The sequence below is a fragment of the Electrona antarctica genome (assembly GCF_951216825.1).
Source record: "Electrona antarctica genome assembly, chromosome: 19".
Classification (NCBI taxonomy): Eukaryota; Metazoa; Chordata; class Actinopteri; order Myctophiformes; family Myctophidae; genus Electrona; species Electrona antarctica.
Genome location: NC_136800.1, coordinates 31,751,354 through 31,772,512, shown reverse-complemented (window position 1 = coordinate 31,772,512; position 21,159 = coordinate 31,751,354). Strand labels below are relative to the sequence as shown.

General features: G+C 44.2%; 2 protein-coding genes and 1 pseudogene across 5 annotated transcripts; 1 reads left to right on the top strand and 2 right to left on the bottom strand.

The window, feature by feature from the left end:
- The first annotated feature begins 2,297 nt into the window (after positions 1-2,297).
- LOC306942953 (arylsulfatase I-like) lies at positions 2,298-20,853 on the top strand. 3 transcript variants are annotated; one of them, XM_079529148.1, is made up of 11 exons: positions 2,298-2,513; positions 3,448-3,648; positions 4,025-4,164; positions 5,023-5,172; positions 5,543-5,617; positions 14,375-14,549; positions 15,722-15,958; positions 16,729-16,875; positions 17,121-17,286; positions 18,938-19,635; positions 19,910-20,853. In XM_079529148.1, the coding sequence occupies exons 2-11, from the start codon at positions 3,457-3,459 to the stop codon at positions 20,339-20,341; spliced, it is 2,412 nt and encodes an 803-aa protein (XP_079385274.1). In that variant the 5' UTR covers positions 2,298-2,513; positions 3,448-3,456; the 3' UTR covers positions 20,342-20,853. The 3 variants fall into 3 exon arrangements, with proteins under 3 accessions (XP_079385274.1, XP_079385275.1, XP_079385273.1); XM_079529149.1 differs by having other exon boundaries at positions 2,298-2,902; positions 19,451-19,635; XM_079529147.1 differs by having other exon boundaries at positions 2,298-2,902.
- Positions 7,306-9,117, bottom strand: LOC306943745 (protein kinase C and casein kinase substrate in neurons protein 2-like; the record flags this gene model as incomplete). Its single annotated transcript, XM_079530275.1, has 1 exon — positions 7,306-9,117. The coding sequence occupies exon 1, from the start codon at positions 9,043-9,045 to the stop codon at positions 7,306-7,308; it is 1,740 nt and encodes a 579-aa protein (XP_079386401.1). The 5' UTR covers positions 9,046-9,117.
- Positions 9,519-10,618, bottom strand: LOC306943744 (protein kinase C and casein kinase substrate in neurons 2 protein-like; annotated as a pseudogene). Its single transcript has one exon. The product of its transcript is annotated as a protein kinase C and casein kinase substrate in neurons 2 protein-like (transcript).
- Positions 20,854-21,159: the final 306 nt, after the last annotated feature.

Here is a 21,159-nt window from a genome sequence, read left to right as displayed (position 1 = left end):
CTGACCTTATCTAACCCTGGATAACCATACATGGAGAAGACTGAATCATCACTTAGATCTGCATGGAGCCGGCCAGCAACTCTACATCTGACTCAATCCTCAAACCCTTATGGAGCTGACCTGTATGCATTCCATATGTTGATCCTTCCCCACCCGCCCTTCCTGTTCTGACATTCCATGTTGATCTGACCTCATCAAACCCTGTATACTCAAGACACGCTCCATATGGCCAGTACAGAATTCATTCAATATGTTGATCTGACCCTTAGAGTATATGAATAGAGACGGCACCCGAGTTCTCCTCCCATCCACTTGCATTAAGTTGCTCAAAAGCGCATGAGGCGATTTCACTGTGCATTCTGGGATGGATTGGGCCCAAACACATGAACGCGCTGCCGCTGACTATCATTGCAGGCATTCAGCGTCCACGTGTCATCGTGAACGTGCACAATGATAGTCAACGGACCAGCGCGTTCATGTGTTTGGGCCCACGCTGCAATATCAAATTCGGCCACTATGTCCATTTCGCCTCAGGGTTTCATCCGGGTGCCGTCTCTATTCATATATACTTTAAGATCTGACCCCTCCATGCCAAAGCGCCAGCGCTCACCCAGCAGTCTGCCATCACCCAGGCGGATGCTTGCACGCCCCTTTAGGGCGAGGTTGCTTCTCGCCCTCAGGGCGTCTTACTGGTGGTTAAGCTACTACATGTTTATTTATTTGTACCAGCCATGCAGGGTAATTAAACATGGTGGCATATAACGAAGGATTATGTAGTAGGCCTATGGATCCATTCATCAAATAATGTGTAGGCTTGGCTTTGTGCGTGCGTCACAGTGTGTGGCCAAGTCTATGGACATTTTATGATGATATTTCTTGTACAGTATAGCCTAGGGCCTAGTCAAATGGCAAATTACGTGCAGTGTTTTAATTATTTTATCCCGGGTTACTTAAATTGTATAGGCTAATAACACGTCATCATGTTTTTCAGGAGCCTATCATTGAAATCTGCAATGTAGGCTATTCTATTGTAAAGCTGTCAAATAATTGTATAGCGGAGTAAACAACATTTTTAAGTGGTGCAACCACTTCATTAAGAAGCTTTGTGTGTCTCTGGGTGGGTGAGTGGCTGGCTGGCTGGCTGGGTCTGTCCGAGCACGAAAATAGTGTTTGCAGTTCACAACCAAGTGTCACTGTTGCGCAGCCTAACACACACACACACATATTAACTGTATATATATGATGATTTCGGTGTGACAGTACAGTACAGTGACAGTACAATACAGTACAGTACAGTAGAGGGACCCCCCCCCCCACGGTAACTCATTTCTCAACATTTCTTTCGGACGCGGGGTGGCTTGCTGGAACAGGCCAGGCCCCCTGGGTGCGTTCCTGGGGGTCTAGATGTTCCGGGGACCCCCACACGATAACTGTCATTTCGTGACCGTTTTGGACGCGGGGCGGCTCGCCGGAACCGGGCCGACACCCTGGGCGCATTCCTGTGGGCCTGGACGTTTTTGACCCCCCGGGATGCACACACGGAGTTGCACCACTTACATCACATGGGCGTGATTTTTCCTTTGAGATTGGAATATGGAAATACAAAAAAGAAAGTATGAAATGAAATGAAATGATTACTATATTTACCAGGGTATCTGGGCTAAGCTCAAGAACTTGTTTCCAGCCAGGCCCTGCTCATAGAACATTTCATCGTAGTGGTTCAATGCCTTGTTCAAGGGCACTTCAGCGGTGGTAATTTTAACGTGTCGGACCGCTGATTCGAACTACCGCTGCCACCGCTGTATAAGTAATCAATCAATCAAAATTATTATTATTATTATTATACAATAAATCTTCTCTTATGGGGGTCCCTGACACAAAATCTTTCCAGTTGGGTTCTGCGTATCAATGTGTTGTGGTGGCACAACATGCAAGGAAGAACACGTTTGAGATGAGAACCAGTTTGTTCTTTGAGATAAAGTTTGAGAACCAGTGGTAATGTGTTGAGGACCATACACTTGAATGATTTATTTATCCCTTGCATTGATTGATTGATTGAAAATTGTATTTGTATGTAACAGTTTGTGTAGGCCTATTTTGTAGACAACACATGACATGCAACATTTTAACCCCCGAACGCGCGTGCACGCGCGTGCACGTACGTACAGACACATGCGTTGAAAGAAAACTTGGAGCAGATAAGGGCGGGTCTAAAGACGGGAATGGGATAGGGTCTGGTTACGTTTATCATTATTATTCACTAGGAAGTTATGAGGAGGAGGAGGACGCATTCTCAAGAAGAAACAGTCTTTTTTATATCATGTTTAATATTCTTCAGAAACAGCCGTTCGTCGTAGGCTATATTCAATGACTTTAACTTTTCATCTACAGTAGCTATAATTTAGAGGGGCTGTGGTGTGGAATAGCCTTCAGAACACAGTCACAGAGATAGTTGTATATGGGATACTGTAGGACACTTGGATGCAGCCGTAGAAAGCGAGTTTGGTTCGGAAGTAAAAGAGCGCAGACAATCAGTTTTACAATAAGAACACGAGTGCATGGTCTTTTACCCGCTCTCTCGGCAAGATCACTTGAAAGTAGCATATAGTCGCTAAGCAAATGGTGTGTGCGCGTGTGTCACTGTGTGTGTACGTGTGCGGGGGCATTGGGCAATGCTTATACATTTTGAGATTTTGTGTGGAGCCAGAAGCGCAGAGCCAGAGAAGGGGTTATTAAAATTCTAGCAGCATATGTGCGGGACATAGCCTATCGTGCAGACCTTTAATTCACACAAACGTCGAGCTCAGAAATAGCACAACCTACAAGTTCTGAAGAATGATTTGAATGGGAGGAGAGGCGAGAAGAGGACAGGAGTCGGGGAGAAAATCTCGTTCTTACCGAGGTACTGATTAAGCATTTAAAAGAGTAGCCTATTTGTTGAGTCATGTGAAATGCTGTTGGCGTGTTTCCTGATGTAACCTCAAGTAGGTCTAATGACTGAACTTGTAGTCTTGAGTCTTGAATACATGGGATGGGTAGCCACGGGCTGCTGCATATTGATGAACATACTACTAGGCTAAATAAATGGAATATTCATGACGGTAGTCTGGTTGCATTTGATTAAACAAACTCTTGGTTATTACCCCAGAAATAAGGCTGCAAAGTGCTGATACAGTTGTAATAACTGTCACACTATAGGCCTATAGTGTATAGATAGACTGTGTCCCAAAGCCCATGCACTACATGGAATGCAATGATCTGAATTAAAACCACAGGAAAAAAAATCAGTGCTTGTTAGTTTAATGGCATATTAACTTAAAATACAATGGACAACATGTTTGATGGGTTTATGTAGCATATCCACTTTAATATTTTAATATGGTACCCAAAGGTTTATTAAAACACACACATGTCTATGAGTTTTCTTTTCTCTCCCTCTCTCTCCAGGGAGAAAAGATGTGTACCTCTACCACTCTGTCTGTGCTCAGTGGCCTGCTTAGCCTGGGCTGTGTGTGGGTGGACTGGACAACAGCCAGCCTGGTGGAACACCATTATGACAGCAACCACCTTGAGAGCACGCAAAGCGACGAGGCGTCACTGGAGCGGAAGAGGCAGCCACACATTATATTCATCCTCACAGATGACCAGGTGTGTGTGTGTGTGTGTGTGTGTGTGTGTGTGAGTGAGTGAGTGAGTGAAAATGTGCGAGTTGTGAATTATCGCACTGGTTGGCTCTGAATGTCACGCCACCTGCACTCTAATATTTTCTGTTCACCCGCCAACAACTGTTGAAAATGATAAATAGTCATAGACCACAATGTCATGAACCATTTAAACCAGAGGAAAATAGCCAAAGCCTGTGTGTGTGTGTGTGTGTGTGTGTGTGTGTGTGTGTGTGTGTGTGTGTTCCACATGAAATCCAGCTTTTGCTTAACCAACTTCTCTTAGTTTACACAATTATGAAGGTATTTTCAGTGGTAACTAGTGGCCAATTAAAGATAATACCACCCACTCCCCAAAACAGGGCTACAATGACATTGGCTACCACAACCCGTCCATTAAGACCCCCACGCTGGATAAACTGGCTGCAGAGGGGGTGAAGCTAGAGAACTACTACGTACAGCCCATCTGCACTCCGTCACGCAGCCAGCTCATCACCGGCAGGTACAACTCAATGACATCCGTTTGTTATTCAGTATAGAACAAGATGGATTATTGTGTCTCAGCCTCTGTGTTATACTATAATTCCCTCCACAAATAAGCCAGAGAGGATCTGTCGATGGGCGGTTAAGATGTTCTTCTCTGAAGCTATTGATATGGTAAAGTTATTCAGATATTATGCTTGAGTTAAATAATTACTCTAGTGAACGTGAAAGTCACCCGGCCTCTAATAAAACGACTTGAGTCAGTTTTCAAGTATCAGGCTTGAAAACTGTACTAAAATAATACTCAAAATGTATGTGCTTTAACTTGCTTGTGATTTACTCACTTTCAGCTGCCATTTACCCACCCATGCCCTCACATTGGTGATGAGTACATGCTAGAGCAAGTAGGCACAATCATGCACCTGTAGTATTGGATTAAAAAGGTCTTTAGAGATGTAATTGGATAGACTATAGAAAGTGAAAGCGGCCCTCTGCCCAGGATCAAATGTTCACACCCTTCTTCCCAGGTTCAGTTTCCTGTTTCTTGATAATCTCATTTGGATTACTGTACAATTAATCCTAATTCTTGGAGCACCACAATGCTCTGTCAATGCACATGCTACGGTATAGACCTTATCCTGACATGTGTCACATGTACGTCACTCCCACCCGACCCACTCTACTGTATCGTCTCATGAAACAGAAATGTCTTTAAAGAAATAAAGAAACAGAAGGCTGCAGTTTTGTTTTTTTATCACAGAAATTAATGTCTGTAGTTGACATAAAGCCTGCGATTTTCATGTTTGTAATTGTTCTACGACATAAATTACACACGTTATCTCTCTTGGCCTACAAAATCATCCACTCTCTCTTGTAGATACCAGATCCACACAGGACTCCAGCATTCTATAATCCGCCCTCGCCAACCGAGCTGTCTGCCCCTGCACATGGACACCCTGCCTCAGAGGCTGCAGCAGGCTGGCTATGCTACGCACATGGTGGGCAAGTGGCACCTGGGATTCTACAGGTCGGTTATGAATTGAACGGCTTTAACCCCTTAGACCCTCTATACTTAGGGAAAAAACCTGAGTTGACTTGGTACATGGTCTTCTCTTGCTTCCTTCTACACCAAATCCCTTTTGCAGAAATATCAGATCTACTAGCTCACAATGCATCAACATTGTGCATTTGTAGATCTGATATTTCTGGCAGAATAGGCTGTGCTATATAGGGTCAAGTGTTTAAGATAAAAAGGCCATACACTGGCAAGTAATTTGTTGCCAACCTTTGTTGTAGTTCAATGTTTTGATTACGTCTGGTTCAAAGTAAAGAAATTCACTATTCATTTATTTTATTTTGATAAATATTAAGCTCATCTTCTCTCCTCTGCTCTCCAGGAAGGCATGCCTGCCTACCAGAAGGGGGTTTGACAGTTTCTTTGGTTCTTTGACAGGAAGTGTTGATTACTACAGGTAACTAAGCACCAATATTATTGAGAATAGTTTCTATACTGCTCAGGGTTCTGATACAGCATAGCGCCCATATTGTATGAGGTAATTTGCACACATACTGTATTAATGCATGCAGATAGTTCCGTATCCACTCTACAACTGACCGGATCGGCAAACTGCAAAGCTAAACGACCCAAATCTAGTGCAAGAATGAACATGCATGCGGTGATTCAAGTGAAACGACTTTATGAAAGAAGAAAGTTTACATTCAGTGATAAAAGGAAATGAACATCACTCATGAGAATTACAATTGACATCAACTAGAGGACAAAGTGATTTGTATATGTTATTAGAATATAAGGATTAAGTTGTTCATCTGACCACCACTGACGTCCATTAGTAATTTAAAAATCACCCTTGTGTGAAGTGAGCAACACCTTTTATCACAATAACCATGTACGATGATGAAGTCATCAAGTGTCATCAAAGTCTCGTAAGAAGTCCATAGATTTGGCTGCCACAGTTTAGTTTACTGCCATAGTTTACTTCGGCACCCAATACGTCATAATGTACTGTACTGTGACAGTTACCCACTTTCTAATCCGTAAAAAGTCCATAGACTTGGTTTCCACATGACGTCACAGGGGCACACACAAAACCACGCAAAAAAATACACACAAGTGCTTCAGTGGCAAAGCTGCTAGGTGAAAGAAGTGTGGAGATATACCAAAGGTTACACAATTAATAAAAGAACAGGGCAGGGTGCACTAACCTTGGGGATCTGGCATATTGATGTCATGTCTGCAGAATGTTCTGCATCTAGTTTTCTACGATTTGCATAATTTGACTTTTGTCGTTGTAGTAAAAACTACCTCTTACAAACTAAGCCATGCCCCATTGACTTCCATCATAAAATTTAACTTACCCTAAGTATTTGAAAAAGTATAAAACATGTAAAAAAAATGTGGAGGCATACTAAGTTAACCTAGCTAGTAGCTATACTGGCAGTGTGCACAATACATTTGCTGCTGATCGGTCTGCTCTGGACAAACAGGCAGGCAGGCAAGCATGCACATGAACCCTCCTAAAGATGGCTCACCTTGCAGTAAAAAAGGAATAGAAAGATATTGACAATGACAATAACATAACTGGGCTGCCAAGAGATCAAGCCCACTTATAAGGCAATAAAACATGTAAATGGAATAAAAGATAAACAAGACAGCGTCTGACAACAATGTGGTATCCCTGTGAATAGTCTGGCGTCGGTCTTGCACAATGAAATGAAATGAAATGAAATCTATATTTACCCAGGGTATCTGGGCTAAGCTCAAGAACTTGTTTCCAGCCAGGCCCTGCTCATAGAACACATTTCATCGTAGTGGTTCAATGCCTTGTTCAAGGGCACTTCAACGGTGGTAATTTTAACGTGTCGGACGGCTGATTCGAACTAGGAACCTTCCGGTATCAAGACCGCGCCGCTATCCGTTCGGCCACCGCTGCCACGTGCCAAACATGGAGCGATGATGGGACAGTGGATCAGACACTGAATTCAACACACAGAGAGAGTTGATTTTTCCTTTGTAGTTGGCAGGATTACAGATCCACTTCTCTGTCATTGAGCCGTCTTGCCTCGGTGAAGTCATCGCTTGCTTTGAAGTTGAGATTGTCCCGTTTCTGTTGCCTCATAGTCATACAGGTCTCTGTATGACTCAAATTGGCCTATCCTCAAAAGTGTTGTTCTCACCATTGGTGGACAAAGTTTCATCCAGATCCAGGTCATCTTCTGAATCTGAATCAGATTCACATTCATTGGCTATCTTGGTGAACTCATCATCGTCATCCTCTTTGAAGCTGAGCAGCATGTACAGTCCATCCTGAATCTTCTGTCTCTCATTGTCATTCAATAACACTGGGAATGTGGGACCATTCTCAAATGGGTTTCTGTCACATTTGTTGATGGACAAAGGGTTTCCACCCATGTCTTTGTCTGACCTTTCAACATCATCATCCTGGTCCTCGTCAGAATCATTATCAGATTCATTGGCAATCTTGGTGAACTCACCATCGCTACCTGCTTTGAAGCTGAGCGGCTTGTACTGTTGTTCATGTCTCTCAGATTCAGACAATATCGCCGGGGACACATGCCCATCCTCAAATGGGTTGCTACCACCATTGTTGGTGGACAAAGGGTTTCCCATGTTCTTGTCTGGACAATCATTACCATCACCCTGATCCTGGTCACCTGCCTTGGTAAACTCATTGCCTTCTTTGAAGCTGAGGCCATACAGGGCTCTAACGGGCACCAATAATCCCAGGGACGGAGGTTCATCCTCTAATGGGTTGCTGGCACCATTGTTGGACAAAGGGTTCAATCCTGTGTTCACCTCTGACCAATACAGAGTCTTCTCCATGGTGCTGGCAGGTTTCACTTCCTCTTTATTCACACTGATGTGGTCAAAGACTGTGCTCTGCTGATCCTCCCGAGCAGTCATCACCTTCTCCAAGGGGTTAGAGCCCAGCAGTGCTGTTTTAGTTGGTACAGTCGGACTGAGGGTGCTGCTGGTTTTGGTTGACTGCACTGGTTCAATCTCACTGACACCAGTCAGTGTGACACCATCTGACAGCTTCTTTGTCTCTTGAGTGCTCAGTTTACGATCTATCGGCCAGTCCACAAACTGGGGCCAGTTCATGGGCATGCCCGGGCCGTGATTGGACTGGAACCACTTAAGGTCTTCTTTGGCATCAGCTGCTGAGACCGTGTCTTCCAGGGTGTGGTAGATAGTCTGGAATTTGTGATTGGTGGAGAGGTCGAGGTGTTGCTTGACCTCCAGTAGTAGCTCTCTGAAGAAGCAGATGCGCTTGTCTTCAAACTGCTGCCACTGCTCAAACACCTGCTCCATGACCTCCATGTACTGAGGGGTGGCCTTGTCCAACTCCTCCAGGGCCTTCTCATAATGTTCCTTAGTCTTCTGAACATCCTGCTGACATTTATCCACCTTGTCCCGGAGTTTCGTCTGGTAGTCTGGGTTGTTGCTCTCCATCTTATTGCTGTTGTCTCGGGTGCTCACTAGAATCTCTTTTTTACAGGCTGAGTGGTATGCCTTCTTCATCATTGCTACTCCTTCGAGTTTCTTGGCCCAGGGCTGTTGTGCGTTGCGGAAGCCTTCGTCGGCCTCTCGGGTCTTCTTGTATCCACCAGTCATATGTTTGTGGAACGTGTCTTGATGCCAGTTCTTCAGCTTCTCATAGGACTCTCCCACCAACCCTGACTGCACCTCCATGTGGAGATTACTCACATTCTCTGCCTCTGTGCACAGGCTGACCCACGCTTTCTCCAACGTGCCGTACTGGGAACTTTTGTTTATGCGTTGCCTCCAGCGTTTGGCCCACTCTGTGAGTTGCTCTGCGTGCAATTTTTCTATGCGTGCACGCTCTTGCAGGCAGCTCATCAGGTCACTACACAAACGGTTAGCATCATCCACACGCCTCACTGCCCTTTTGTAGTTACCTACCTCCCAGAAGCTGTCGCAGGATAAAGACATCATAGGCTTTGGAGGATTTTCACCCCTTGAGTCGTTATTCGATTGCATATGGAAAGACTTAACTGTCTTAATCCGTTATCCGGTTATCTTCTTCCCTGCTCAGCAGTAGTATGGGACTGACAGGAGGGGCACACCTGTCTCTCTTTCTCCTCTGTCTGTCTCTAGAGAATTGTTCTTTTACTTTGTCAATGAACACTATAGCTGCTGCATGTACAACCTTTATATTGGCAGCGACGTCACCAGTAATTTGGACCTTGCATTGTGATTGTAAGAGAATGTAAATCTAATCTCCTTCTATTCTAAAAAGTTGAAGTTGTTTGTCTGTTGTCATGCCTTACGTCACAGTACTGATATCACTGTACTGACATCATAATCTGGTCTCAAACTACCACGTGGTAATCTGTACCATTATATGGTAACAGACACACACGTGTGACATACATCACAGTGCTGATGGAGCCCACCGGTATTGTTTCATTTGGTACGGTCAGGCTGCTGCTGGACATGTTGGCTGAACCGGTTGATTTGATCCAGTTCAGCGTTCTGACGTCTTTTTTTTTGGGACGGGGGTTTTAGGTCTGCCGGGCAAGTCCTCAAAGCGGGGCCAGTTCATGGACATGCCTGGTCCATGACTGGTCCGGAACCACTCCAAGTCTTTCTTGGCATCGGCAGCTAAGATTGTGGTTTCCAACGTTTTGTAGATTTCCTGGAAGTTGCGAATGGCAGAGATATCGATGTGCTTTTTGACCTCCAGTAGCAGCTCTCTGAAGAAGCAGATGCGTTTTTCTTCAAACTGCTGCCACTGCTCAAACACTTTCTCCATGTCCTGCTTGTATTGAGGGGTGGACCTGTCCAAATCCTCCAGGGCCCTCACATAACGTTCCTTAGTCTTCTGAACCTCCTGCTGATATTTCTCCATCTTCTCCTGGAGTTTCTTCTGGGATTCGGGGTTGCCGCTGTTTTCTCGGCACCAACATTCATTCTCGTCTTTAACGGCCGTGTGGTATGCTTTCTTCGTTATATCCACTATTTTGAAGATCCTTGCCCAGGGTTGTTGTGCTTGGTGGAAGCCTTCGGCTGCATCCTGGATCTGCTTGAATGTACCTGCATTCCAGTGAAAGGTGTCTTTCTGAAACTTCTTCACCTTCTCGTACAGCTCTCCCGTCATCGACGACTTAACCTCCATGTGGAGGTCGCTCACCTTCTCAGCCTCCGTGCACAGGCCAAGCCACGCTCGCTCCAATAAGCCGGTCTGTGGACCTTTGTCTATGACTTGTCTCCAGCGTTTGGCCCACTCTGTGAGATGCTCTGCGTAGGCTTTCTCGACACGTCCACGCTCCTGCAGGCAAGTCATCAGGTCGGTGCAGAGACGGTTTGCATCATCCACACGTTTCACTGTCCTATTGTACATACCCACCTCCCAGAAGCTGTCACTGGAGGGAGGTAATACCTGCTTGGAGAGATCCGGGGGGGCTGGCATTGTTGCTGCCCTATGTCTTAATGTAGAGGGGTGATCTACCAATGTGGCCCATTCAATTAACACTAGCTGCTCCATCAGCAGCTTTTATATTGGCAGCGACGTCACAGTTTGTTCCGAGCTCGCATTGTGATTGGCTGAGACACTTTGTCAATCTATCTATACTTCTTATGTCACAACAATGAAAGGAGAATTTACGTCACATGTGGACAAGCTAATCGGCCTTTCTAAACACAGTGCAACTGTTTTAATTCAGATCGGGGCTTATATATATATATATATATATATATATATATATATATAACATAAGTTGACAAATAATTCATGAAGAAGTATATTATTTTTGAGTGGTGTAAACCACTCCTACAACTGGCTTTGTTATTGAGTGGTGTAAACCACTCCTACAACTGGCTTTGTTAGTGCAGAAAAAATTAGCATGGTTGCTATGTTCACCCTGTTCACCCGGGTGTGATTTCATTACGTCAGACATGATTTCATTACGTCAGACAGGCTATATAAGACCTTACACCACTCAGTTCACACGGGTGTGATTTTTTTTATTGGATGATGACGACCAGAGTTGGACACTTTATTTAAGTGTCCAACTCTGGTACAGAAAGTTTAAATCCAGTTTGGACTCAGCACAGCAGTTCATGGCTTGCCTTGACCAATGGGACCGAGGTAGTTTGTGCCGTAGGACAATATAATAAAGGACAATTGGATTTGCTACCGCAATGATGCGTTGAAATACAGTACCGATCATTATTGCATCGAGTCAATGACTAACCCATTTTGGTGTTTTAAGCATTATGATACTTTAGCTATTGAAAAATAGCAGATCTACAAGCTCATAGCTCATTGTGAAAATGTGGCGCAAATTTCATTTTAACTCAAATTCTGGAGGGTCCCTGGAAAAACATATTTTCAAATGGGGGTCGGAGGCCAATTACATATATTTTGAAACGACATTCAGAAAACTGTTAGGATTTAGAAGACATTTGTAGAATCGTCCTCAGGTCTAAATGGATGAATAATGAATAGCCAGAAGGAGTATGCACTGGGTGAGCAAACCTCATAGACTTAATAATGAATAGCCAGAAGGAGTATGCACTGGGTGAGCAAATAGTCCAGCTGCTTAGCTCCAATATATAAAGGAATCGTTCAGTTTGTGATAAAAGCATGAAATCTGGTACACATATAGCCAAGGGCATCCCAAACATAATTGGATGTGGAGGCATCCTGAATTTTCAACATGGCACCCATGGCAGCCATTTTTCAAAATGCCACCATTGACATCCTATTATAAGGCAATATTTTCTAAATTTCCTTATGCTTTAAGTAGCATGTGACATATCAAACTAGGGGGTTTTCATGATGCTGAATCTATTCCAAGCATTAGTTTTGCATAAAAACACTCATTGGGCTAAATTTGGCGATAGCAACTTGCCCAACTGTGCTGATGTCAGCACATTTGGGCAAGTTGCTATGGCCAAATTTAGCCCAATTTGGCCAATTAGCCCAAACTAATGCTTGGAATGGATTTAGCATCATGAAAACCCCCTAGTTTGATATGTCACATGCTACTTAAAGCATAAGGAAATTTAGAAAATATTGCCTTATAATAGGATGTCAATGGTGGCATTTTGAAAAATGGCTGCCATGGGTGCCATGTTGAAAATTCAGGATGCCTCCACATCCAATTATGTTTGGGATGCCCTTGGCTATATGTGTACCAGATTTCATGCTTTTATCACAAACTGAACGATTCCTTTATATATTGGAGCTAAGCAGCCATTTAGAATTTGACCTCTCCCGGGCCTCAGAGGTCAAATCAGACTTGACTCCACATCTGAAAATACACCTCATGGTATCATCTAACTATGGTAAAAGTTTCATGCTTTTTTGAAAAAGTGCACAATTTTTTGGTAATCCGCTGTACTAAAACCTCATAGAAATAAATGGACGGGTATTTCCGGTCCATACTCTAGTCTATGGCATGGACAGTACTGCCCTCATAGCTGACTGACATCACAGACTGGCCTTGAACTACCATGCTATAATGACATCTGCATTTATGGACATGCCTGATAGCAGCAAAAAGCGGTCGTCAGGCACCCAGTTGATGTCAGCAACGGAGTGTGAGACTGTGTGTGTGTGTGTGTGTGTGTGTGTGTGTGTGTGTGTGTGTGTGTGTGTGTGTGTGTGTGTGTGTGTGTGTGTGTGTGTGTGTATAATATATTTGTAACTCTGAGTGTAGACTATAGTAGATGTGGACCTAATCAAGATTGAGCAACTGTATGGCATATTTATCAGCTAAAATGGTCTTTTATTGACCGGCTGCCAGAGATGAGAAGAGAGTTCTCTCTCCCACCTGTCAGCTGCTCTGCTACCCGGTCACTGTCTGCTGCTGTGTTACCTGTCCTGGACCTCAGTCAGCTGCTCTGCTACCCGGTCACTGTCTGCTGCTGTGTTACCTGTCCTGGACCTCAGTCAGCTGCTCTGCTACCCGGTCACTGTCAGCTGCTCTGCTACCCGGTCACTGTCAGCTGCTCTGCTACCCGGTCACTGTCTGCTGCTGTGTTACCTGTCCTGGACCTCAGTCAGCTCACGCTCAGTGTTGCCAGATTTTGCAAGTGAAATAAGCAACCTAGTTTACGAAAACAACCCCAAGAGAAGCGACCTAGACCAAAAGCACCTTAAACATATACTGTATATCAGCTATTTTAAAATAGCCGGGCTACAAGCTCACAGCGCGTCATAATGCGATGAGAGCTTGTAGAGCTTGTTATTTTAAAAAAAATCTTGAGGGGAAAAAAATAATAAATAAATGATTGTCCCTACTCCCTGCCCTGGCACAAGATATGTTCAGATGGGGGTCCCGTGGACAAAATGCATATTAATTTGGGGGTCCTTGACACGATAATGTTTGAGAACCACTGGTTTAAACAACAACATTTGGAAGAAAGCCCAAAATAAGAAACTACATTTTAGAAACGAGCCCAAAAAAACGAAACCACCAATATGTACGAGCAACTTTACAGAAAAACAAGCCCAAAGTCACTTGTAATAAGCAGACATGGCAACTCTGTGCTGGACTACACGCTGACCACACGCTGCTATGCCGTGAGCTGGACCAAAGACCTAGAACAAAAGCACTTTAAACAGACTGTGCTGGACCACACGCTACTGGGCCGTGCGCCGCTCTGATCAGTGCCTTCAGAAAGCGGCCGGTATGCATTTCAGTCATTTCTCATAGGGTTTAATGTAAAAAGGCAGTGCCTGCCTTTTGGGCCGTAGTGTGTACACTACCTTGTACATGACTGATAGACTATAGACTGGCCTCCAAGTACTCTGTTAACTGCTCTGTGTAGGAATGGCAACTGCACTAGTGTTTCCAAATATAGATCTCACAGTGCACATAGTTTACCTTACCTGCATCCTAGCAACAGTGGCCACAAACTGACTGTGAGGCTAGTCTGTAATCACCACTCTGTCCGCATCTCTCACTCCCTTTTACTCACACCCTGAAACTATTCTGTCTATCCCCCTGGTTCCACTGACGTACAAATGGAACCAAATGGATCAGTATAGGGGTCCATTTGGTTTCATTTCTACATTCTCAGTTAAATTAACAGAGGACATTGAGGTCCTAGAGATTCAAAACTGGTACCAAATGGCGATCAATTGCCTAGCCCTAATGCATATCCACCCAGGAGTCCTTCCTTATTATTCTAAAAAGAATCACTGATCCTCCCCCAGCTATGGATCCTGTGATGGCCCAGGGCTGTGCGGATATGATCTCCATGCGGACGAGGCTGTGGCTTGGGGTCAGGAGGGGAGGTACTCCACCCTGCTCTACACACAGAGGGTCCGCAAAATTCTGGAAAGTCATGACCCCACAGCCAAGCCCCTCTTCCTGCTGCTATCCCTTCAGGTATGGTAGTGCCTCATACAACTACGACTACAGGTCAAATGTGCTTTCAGACGTCAACATCATCATACTGTAGCCTACTTAGCAACCACAATTGCAATTTCCCAAAATTAATTAATAAATTCCTTTACTTTTGCGTTTTTCAAATATCCTTTCGACATGGAATCAAAATGGCCACCAATGCTATGCCCTATATAGAGTACCGAAGCCCTGACATCACTCCCACTACCCCTGGGTCAGTTATTTTTGAGGGCCCCTCCTATATACAGGTTTAATGTCACTTCACACAGGTGTGATCTTTTTGTATTGTAATTCTCATAGGCAAATTAGATCGTGTCATAAGAACTGTGTTCCAAAGAACAAATCACCCCAGAGATTCAGGTATGTGACTCTGTGTCGTTTATGTTTGCAGGACAAAATCTATATTTTCTCAGTTGATGTTTCATATATGATTAAATATTATGAATACTGCAACGCCACAAATACTATTTTCTACTAAAGCTACTATTACTTTACTATCACTCATACTATCAACGATTGTCATTTGTAATATAACTACAATACTACTTAATTATTATTATTATTTTATTATTTATTGATTTGGGGGGTTGGCAAAAGGGCCTTTTCTGTGTGGAGTTTGCATGTTCTCCCCATGTCCCCTAGGGTAGGTACCCTCACAAAAAACATGCAGCAATCCTGGTCTCTAAACTGCCTCCCCCTGGCCAGCCTGGGAGCCTGAAGGAGGGGAAAGTAACTGGTTGGAATAACGTGTTCCTTCCACACACTACGTCCAACCGGGGAAACTCCTCCCTGCCAGGTGAAAAGAAGCAGCTTGGACATCTCATGAATAGAAGGAAGCATGAGGTCAGTCCGTTGCTCTCCCCAGGTTGGCAGAGGAAGTGTAGCGCCCAGGATTACATTAGATAATTGACACTGGGTGAAAGAATGGGCTGCAAAATCGTGGGATAGAAATGTGTGGAAAAAAAGCAGCACATTTCAACCCTGATATACAGTATATACCTATAACTGTATATAATATCATCCCAGCACTGGATAAGAACAGTTGAAGATGGATGGAATGGATACTGTAGTAGTAGTAGTATATACTGTATATATGGACCACAGGTAAACTGTAACATTTAAAGAAGTAAATGCAGTATCTTTTATCTTCTCAGGCAGTCCACACCCCTCTGCAGCCTCCCAAATCCTACATCTACCCGTACCGCGACATGACCAACATCGCCAGGCGCAAGTTCGCTGCTATGGTCTCCACAGTGGACGAGGCAGTCCACAACGTGACGTACGCCCTCAGAAAGTTCGGATACTACCGGAACAGTGTCATCATCTACTCCACGGATAACGGGGCCCAGCCGTTCACAGGCGGGAGCAACTGGCCCCTGCGCGGCCGCAAAGTACTGTTATACTATTCTAATTTTCTTGCACATTTAAAACTGTGCGCATCCTATTAAGTGTTGTATTTCCTTTCTTTTCTGTCTTTAAAATCCTTCTTACCCTCCTGAGCTCTGAACCTTAGACCTCGCCCACTCAGTAGCAGGCTAGCACTTGAGCCACTGAAGAATTGTGTACAGCGCTGTAATGTTGGTGGTCTTGCCACCGGGATCTCTGCTGTTTATTTTCATCAACCTCCAACTCGCTTTTACATACATGTGTCCATTAACCACTGGGGAACATTAGCCAAAAATAGCTAGTCTTGTATAGCCAGACAACTACTTCCACAATCTGCAAATGTTTTATACCTCCCGAAATCCGAGCAAGGAAGCTGCATTTCCGTTCACGAAAATATATATTTTAAAATATCTTTACATTTTATTATTTTATTTTGTTTCTGCTAAGCAGCAATATATATGCTTAGATGATTTTTATTTATATTGGGATACATTCGCGCGACTCTAAAGACGAAACGGAAGTGGGGAGGACCGCTTTATATTTTACGGAAGCATTTGAAAATTGCGAGAGGCAACAGTCTGACAACACAAGACAAAACAACTAACCCAATTGCAGATCTACAAGATTCCATGCATCGCATCATTTTGACCCGAAGCAAAAAAGGTTTCTTGTAGGCTTTAGCCTTTCTCCTTCCTACTGTCTGTCTCAAAGACAACGCGATTTGTTTAATATAACAATAACTTAAGTTGACATGTAAATCTATCTCTGTTCCCAGGGGACCTATTGGGAGGGGGGAGTACGCGGGGTGGCGTTCGTGCACAGCCCCTTGCTGAGGCGGCGGAGAAGGGTCTCCAAAGCCCTGCTCCACATCACCGACTGGTTCCCCACACTGGTGAGACTGGCTGGAGGAAACATCAGCCAGGTTGGTTGCACCTGTGGCAGGGTTTCTTCTAGGCAATGTCTATGGTGTTACTATGAATACTGCTTATCACCTCCTACACAGTAGTAGACTAGTAGTACACCTAAGATGGCTGTCATACTGTACAGTGACACATTGTAAACTTTGACTGCACTGTTTTTGTATTCTAGAATTAATGGTCACCTATGTCCCAGAGATAAAAAAAAAATTGACCCATTTTCATTGTTTTTTTGTTTGTTTTTGTGCAGAGTGAGGGTCTTGATGGTTATGATGTTTGGGACACCCTCAGCGAGGGCAAGGAGTCACCCCGCCAGGAGATACTACACAACATAGACCCCCTAAACAGACCCCCTGCTCCAGCCACGGCCCAGCGTGGCACCAAGACACCTCCTGGAAAGAAGAAAGTAGCTCCAGGTGAACACTGACACCAAGGTTATACAGTCGTAAAAAGTGTTTGAATAGGAGATTGCTTATTTTACCTTTATTTGCTGTTATAGTGTTAGGTGCTCAGAGAATGCCTTGGCTCAGAAATAGACCTTACGTTTGAGCTAGGGATGCTGCAATCTAGATTATTCACTTCCGATCCGGATAGCGATATGGCATGATCCGATACCAGCGATATGGCAGCCTCCATAGAGCGCCGAAGTCCTGACGTCACTCGCTCATCTCCTCGATTCCCCTGGTTCACGGAAGTAATTTCTCTATGGAGAATAACATGGGCTCATCTTAAAATCGTTTCATATAAGCATTGTGGTCCAAAAATAAACAAGCTGTCTCTGCGTTATTGTCAGTATCGTTTGCGACAGTCAGTCACTCATATATGATACAGTCTGCTTCTAGCGAAAATGTAACTAATTCAGTAGCAGTAACAATAGCGTTTTCTCTCAGTCAGTTGATTCTTCATATCCATATGAGTGAAGCGGCCAAGATGACATGTTTATTTTTCAAACACAGTACTTATATGAGGCGATCTAAAATCCCCCTATGGTGATTACAATGCAAATAAAAAGTACATGAACCCGTGGATTTGCGCCCTCTACCGATATTGACGTCAGACTTCGGTGCTCTATACCGATCCGATACCGATCCAGCACATATTTAAGTCTCTCTATCTATGGTGTGTATTGCTGCTGTGTTCTGCCTGCTGGCTAGCTGCCTGTGACTATAGCAAACACTGTTATGATCACATGGCCTCTACATGCTGCTACATGCCGGATCTGCGGGATAGAAGTGCGGGAGCGGACTACTGGAATGGATTACTTGGATCGGAGTGTTACAGTAGATCTGTCATTTTCACTGCAATCCGATTCGATCTACCTTTTTTGGCTGATATCGGGCCGATATCCGATCTGAAGATCGGATCACAGCATCCCTAGTTTGAGCAGAAGTCTGTATTATGAGACCATCAGGAAGAGGTATGCAGCTATGGAAGACAGGGAGGTGGAGAAAAGATGGGGTTTCAAAAGCAAGTCAGGGGAAAGAAAGGAAGAGGGAATGAAGTAAAAAAGAAAGGAAGGATAAATTAAGGATAAATTAAGGGGTGAATAAGTGTCAGTTGGGAGGAATATAAATAAAGCATTGCTCAGTGTGAGGTGAGGACAAGAAGATGAAGGGATGAACAGTCTAGAGCAGTGGTTCCCAAACTGTGGTGCGTGCACCCCTTGTGGTGCGCAAGCACCTTCCAGGGGGTGCGCGACATGAAAAGGCTAATGGTGCTATGGTTTTATTTTAAACATATTAACATATTATGCCAATATATGGCAAGTATATGCAGAATATAGCATATGCTGCATACAGTATATATTCAGGTTCATATATGTGCATATATGTGGATAAATAGGAAATATATATCTCTATATAGCTTATGCAATTTATATTTCCATGTGGGGGGTGCGTCAGCTAGGTTGGGAGGTAACGGGGGGTGCACGGCCAAAAAGGTTTGGGAACCGCTGGTCTAGAGATTAATCAAACAGCGGGAAAGATTTCTTATATATTTCTCATGTTACTAAACAAATCTAAGATAAATGAATGCTAAATCTAGTTGGTGTTTCCTTCGTCTTGACAGTTACATCTAAGAAAGCCCTGGGTCCGGCCCCCAAAAAGCCCAAGAAGGTCAAGAAGCCCCAACACAAAAAGGAATTAAAGGCCACTAAGAAGTCACAGTCACATTCCCAACCCCGTCCCAAACCAAAGCTTAAGCCTATCCCCAAATCTAAGCCACTCTCCAAGATTAAGCCTCTGCCCAAATCCAAGCCACTCCCCAACATGAAGCCCCTCCCAAAATCCAAGCCACTCCCCAAGATTAAGCCCGTATCCAAATCCAAGCCACTCCCCAAACTTAGGCCCCTATCCAAATCCAAACTTAAACCTAAAACCAAGTCTCAAGTCTACTCTGAGAGCCAACCCCTCTCCAAGTACGAGACACTTTTAAACCCACAGCCCATTCAGGCCCAGTCCTCAAGCCAAAACCTGTCACTGTCGGAACCAGCATGGGGAAAACCCCAGCCCCAAAATACACTACATTTAAAGTCACAGAGCAGCCAGACTCAATCTCAGTACCAGAACCTGTCTTTGTCAGGACCGCCACAACCCAAATCCCACCGCCCATCGCAACTCAAACCCCAGCTCCTTCTAGATCTCCAACCCAAAACCCAGGCTGACTTCCAGTCAGTGTGGGACACATCCGTCCAGGCTGCCATCAGAGTTGGGGACTGGAAGCTGCTTACTGGAGATCCAGGTCATGGAGACTGGGTGCCTCCTCAGGTATTGATTGAAGTTTCTATTGTTCTACGTTTCTAAATGCACATACATTACATTTGTTTGACAAAGAATTCCACCCAGGTTTTTACACCTATGATGTGACAATGAAGATGGAAGTTACTGAAAAGTACATAAAAACATAAAACAAACTATTGTTTAGACACTGCTGTTGGGAATTTCCAGGCCTCTTTTGGAAGGGAAAAGAGGTTTTAAACCACAGTGGACTAACCAGGACCAGGTTAAATCAACATACAAATAAAATATTTCTGGTCCCCAGGTACTTACCACTCTCCCAGGCCGCTGGTGGAACCTAGAACGAGCCTCATCGTCCTCCTCGTCCAAAACGGCTGCCAACAAAAACATCTGGTTGTTCAACATCACTGAAGACCCATACGAGCGGTGGGACCTGGCGGACCAGAGGCCAGACGTGGTCCAAATCCTGCTGGACCGGCTGGTCTACTATAACCAGACTGCCGTACCGGTTCACTTTCCGCCCGACGACCCACGAGCCAATCCCGACAGGCACGGCGGGGCCTGGGTGCCCTGGGTCGACGAGGGGGAGGAGGACAAGCAGGAGGAGATGCACAAAGGAGTCTATAAGAAAGGCAAGAACAGGAAGAAGAAGAAGAGGAAGAAGAAGTGCAAGCTGTGTAAGCTGAGGTCGTTTTTCATGAAGCTGAACACTAGGATGATGTCCAATCGGATTTAGTTTTCCTAACAATAGTGACCAAAGCAAGCAAGGCGAGAGCTCATGTAATCCAGCTTGGTATAAAGAATGTTCTGAGAGCAGGTCGGTGACATCTTGTTCTGTGAAAATTCAGGTTACGTTGAATACATTTTTTATGTCAACGATTCTGTCCAATAGAATGTGAGATACGGGGGTGACGATGCCAGGACTCTGTGAGATTATGTCACAGACTCCGGGGCAGAAAAAAATTGTTTGGTGTGCACCTACATGAAAATGTGAAATGTACCTTTAAGCCAATTAAATTTGTCCAGAGTGGCTCATTCAACTCTGTTAGTAAGGACCAGTGGTGGACAAAGTAGTAGGACCCAGTACTTGAGTAAAAGTATAGATACTCCTGGTCAAATATTACTCATCTACTGTACAAGTGAAAGTTGCTCATGCAGTACAAATTACAACGTGCATTACTGCATTTTATTCTTAATATCAATGCATTGCTGTATTGACCTGTCGGGTGGAATCCTCATATGAATAAAACTGTTCTTTACAGGAATCAAATTCAAAAGTAACTTAAATAGCAGATCTACACTTCGTGCTGCATTTCAAGCCTGTGGATCTGACTGCTACTTTATGAAAATTCGAAAACTATTATTTTGTAGGCCCCTTTTCTCCCCAATTTAGTCATTATGCAAAATTGCGAATTAATTCATCCTGGTACTTTTGATGCTTTGTGTGACACAAAAGTGTCTCAAGCAGGACATTAATTTACGAAAAGAATACAAAAACATCTGCCCGACAGCAACAATATGCTCAAAAAACCTCCTTATGTACAGTACTTATGT

Bases quoted from the DNA above. Each gene is read 5' to 3' on its own strand.
- LOC306942953 (XM_079529148.1), top strand. From the start codon at position 3,457: ATGTGTACCTCTACCACTCTGTCTGTGCTCAGTGGCCTGCTTAGCCTG. The intron at 17,287-18,937 runs GTGAACACTGAC...TCGTCTTGACAG, and splicing joins AAAGAAGAAAGTAGCTCCAG to TTACATCTAAGAAAGCCCTG. The intron at 19,636-19,909 runs GTATTGATTGAA...TCTGGTCCCCAG, and splicing joins GAGACTGGGTGCCTCCTCAG to GTACTTACCACTCTCCCAGG.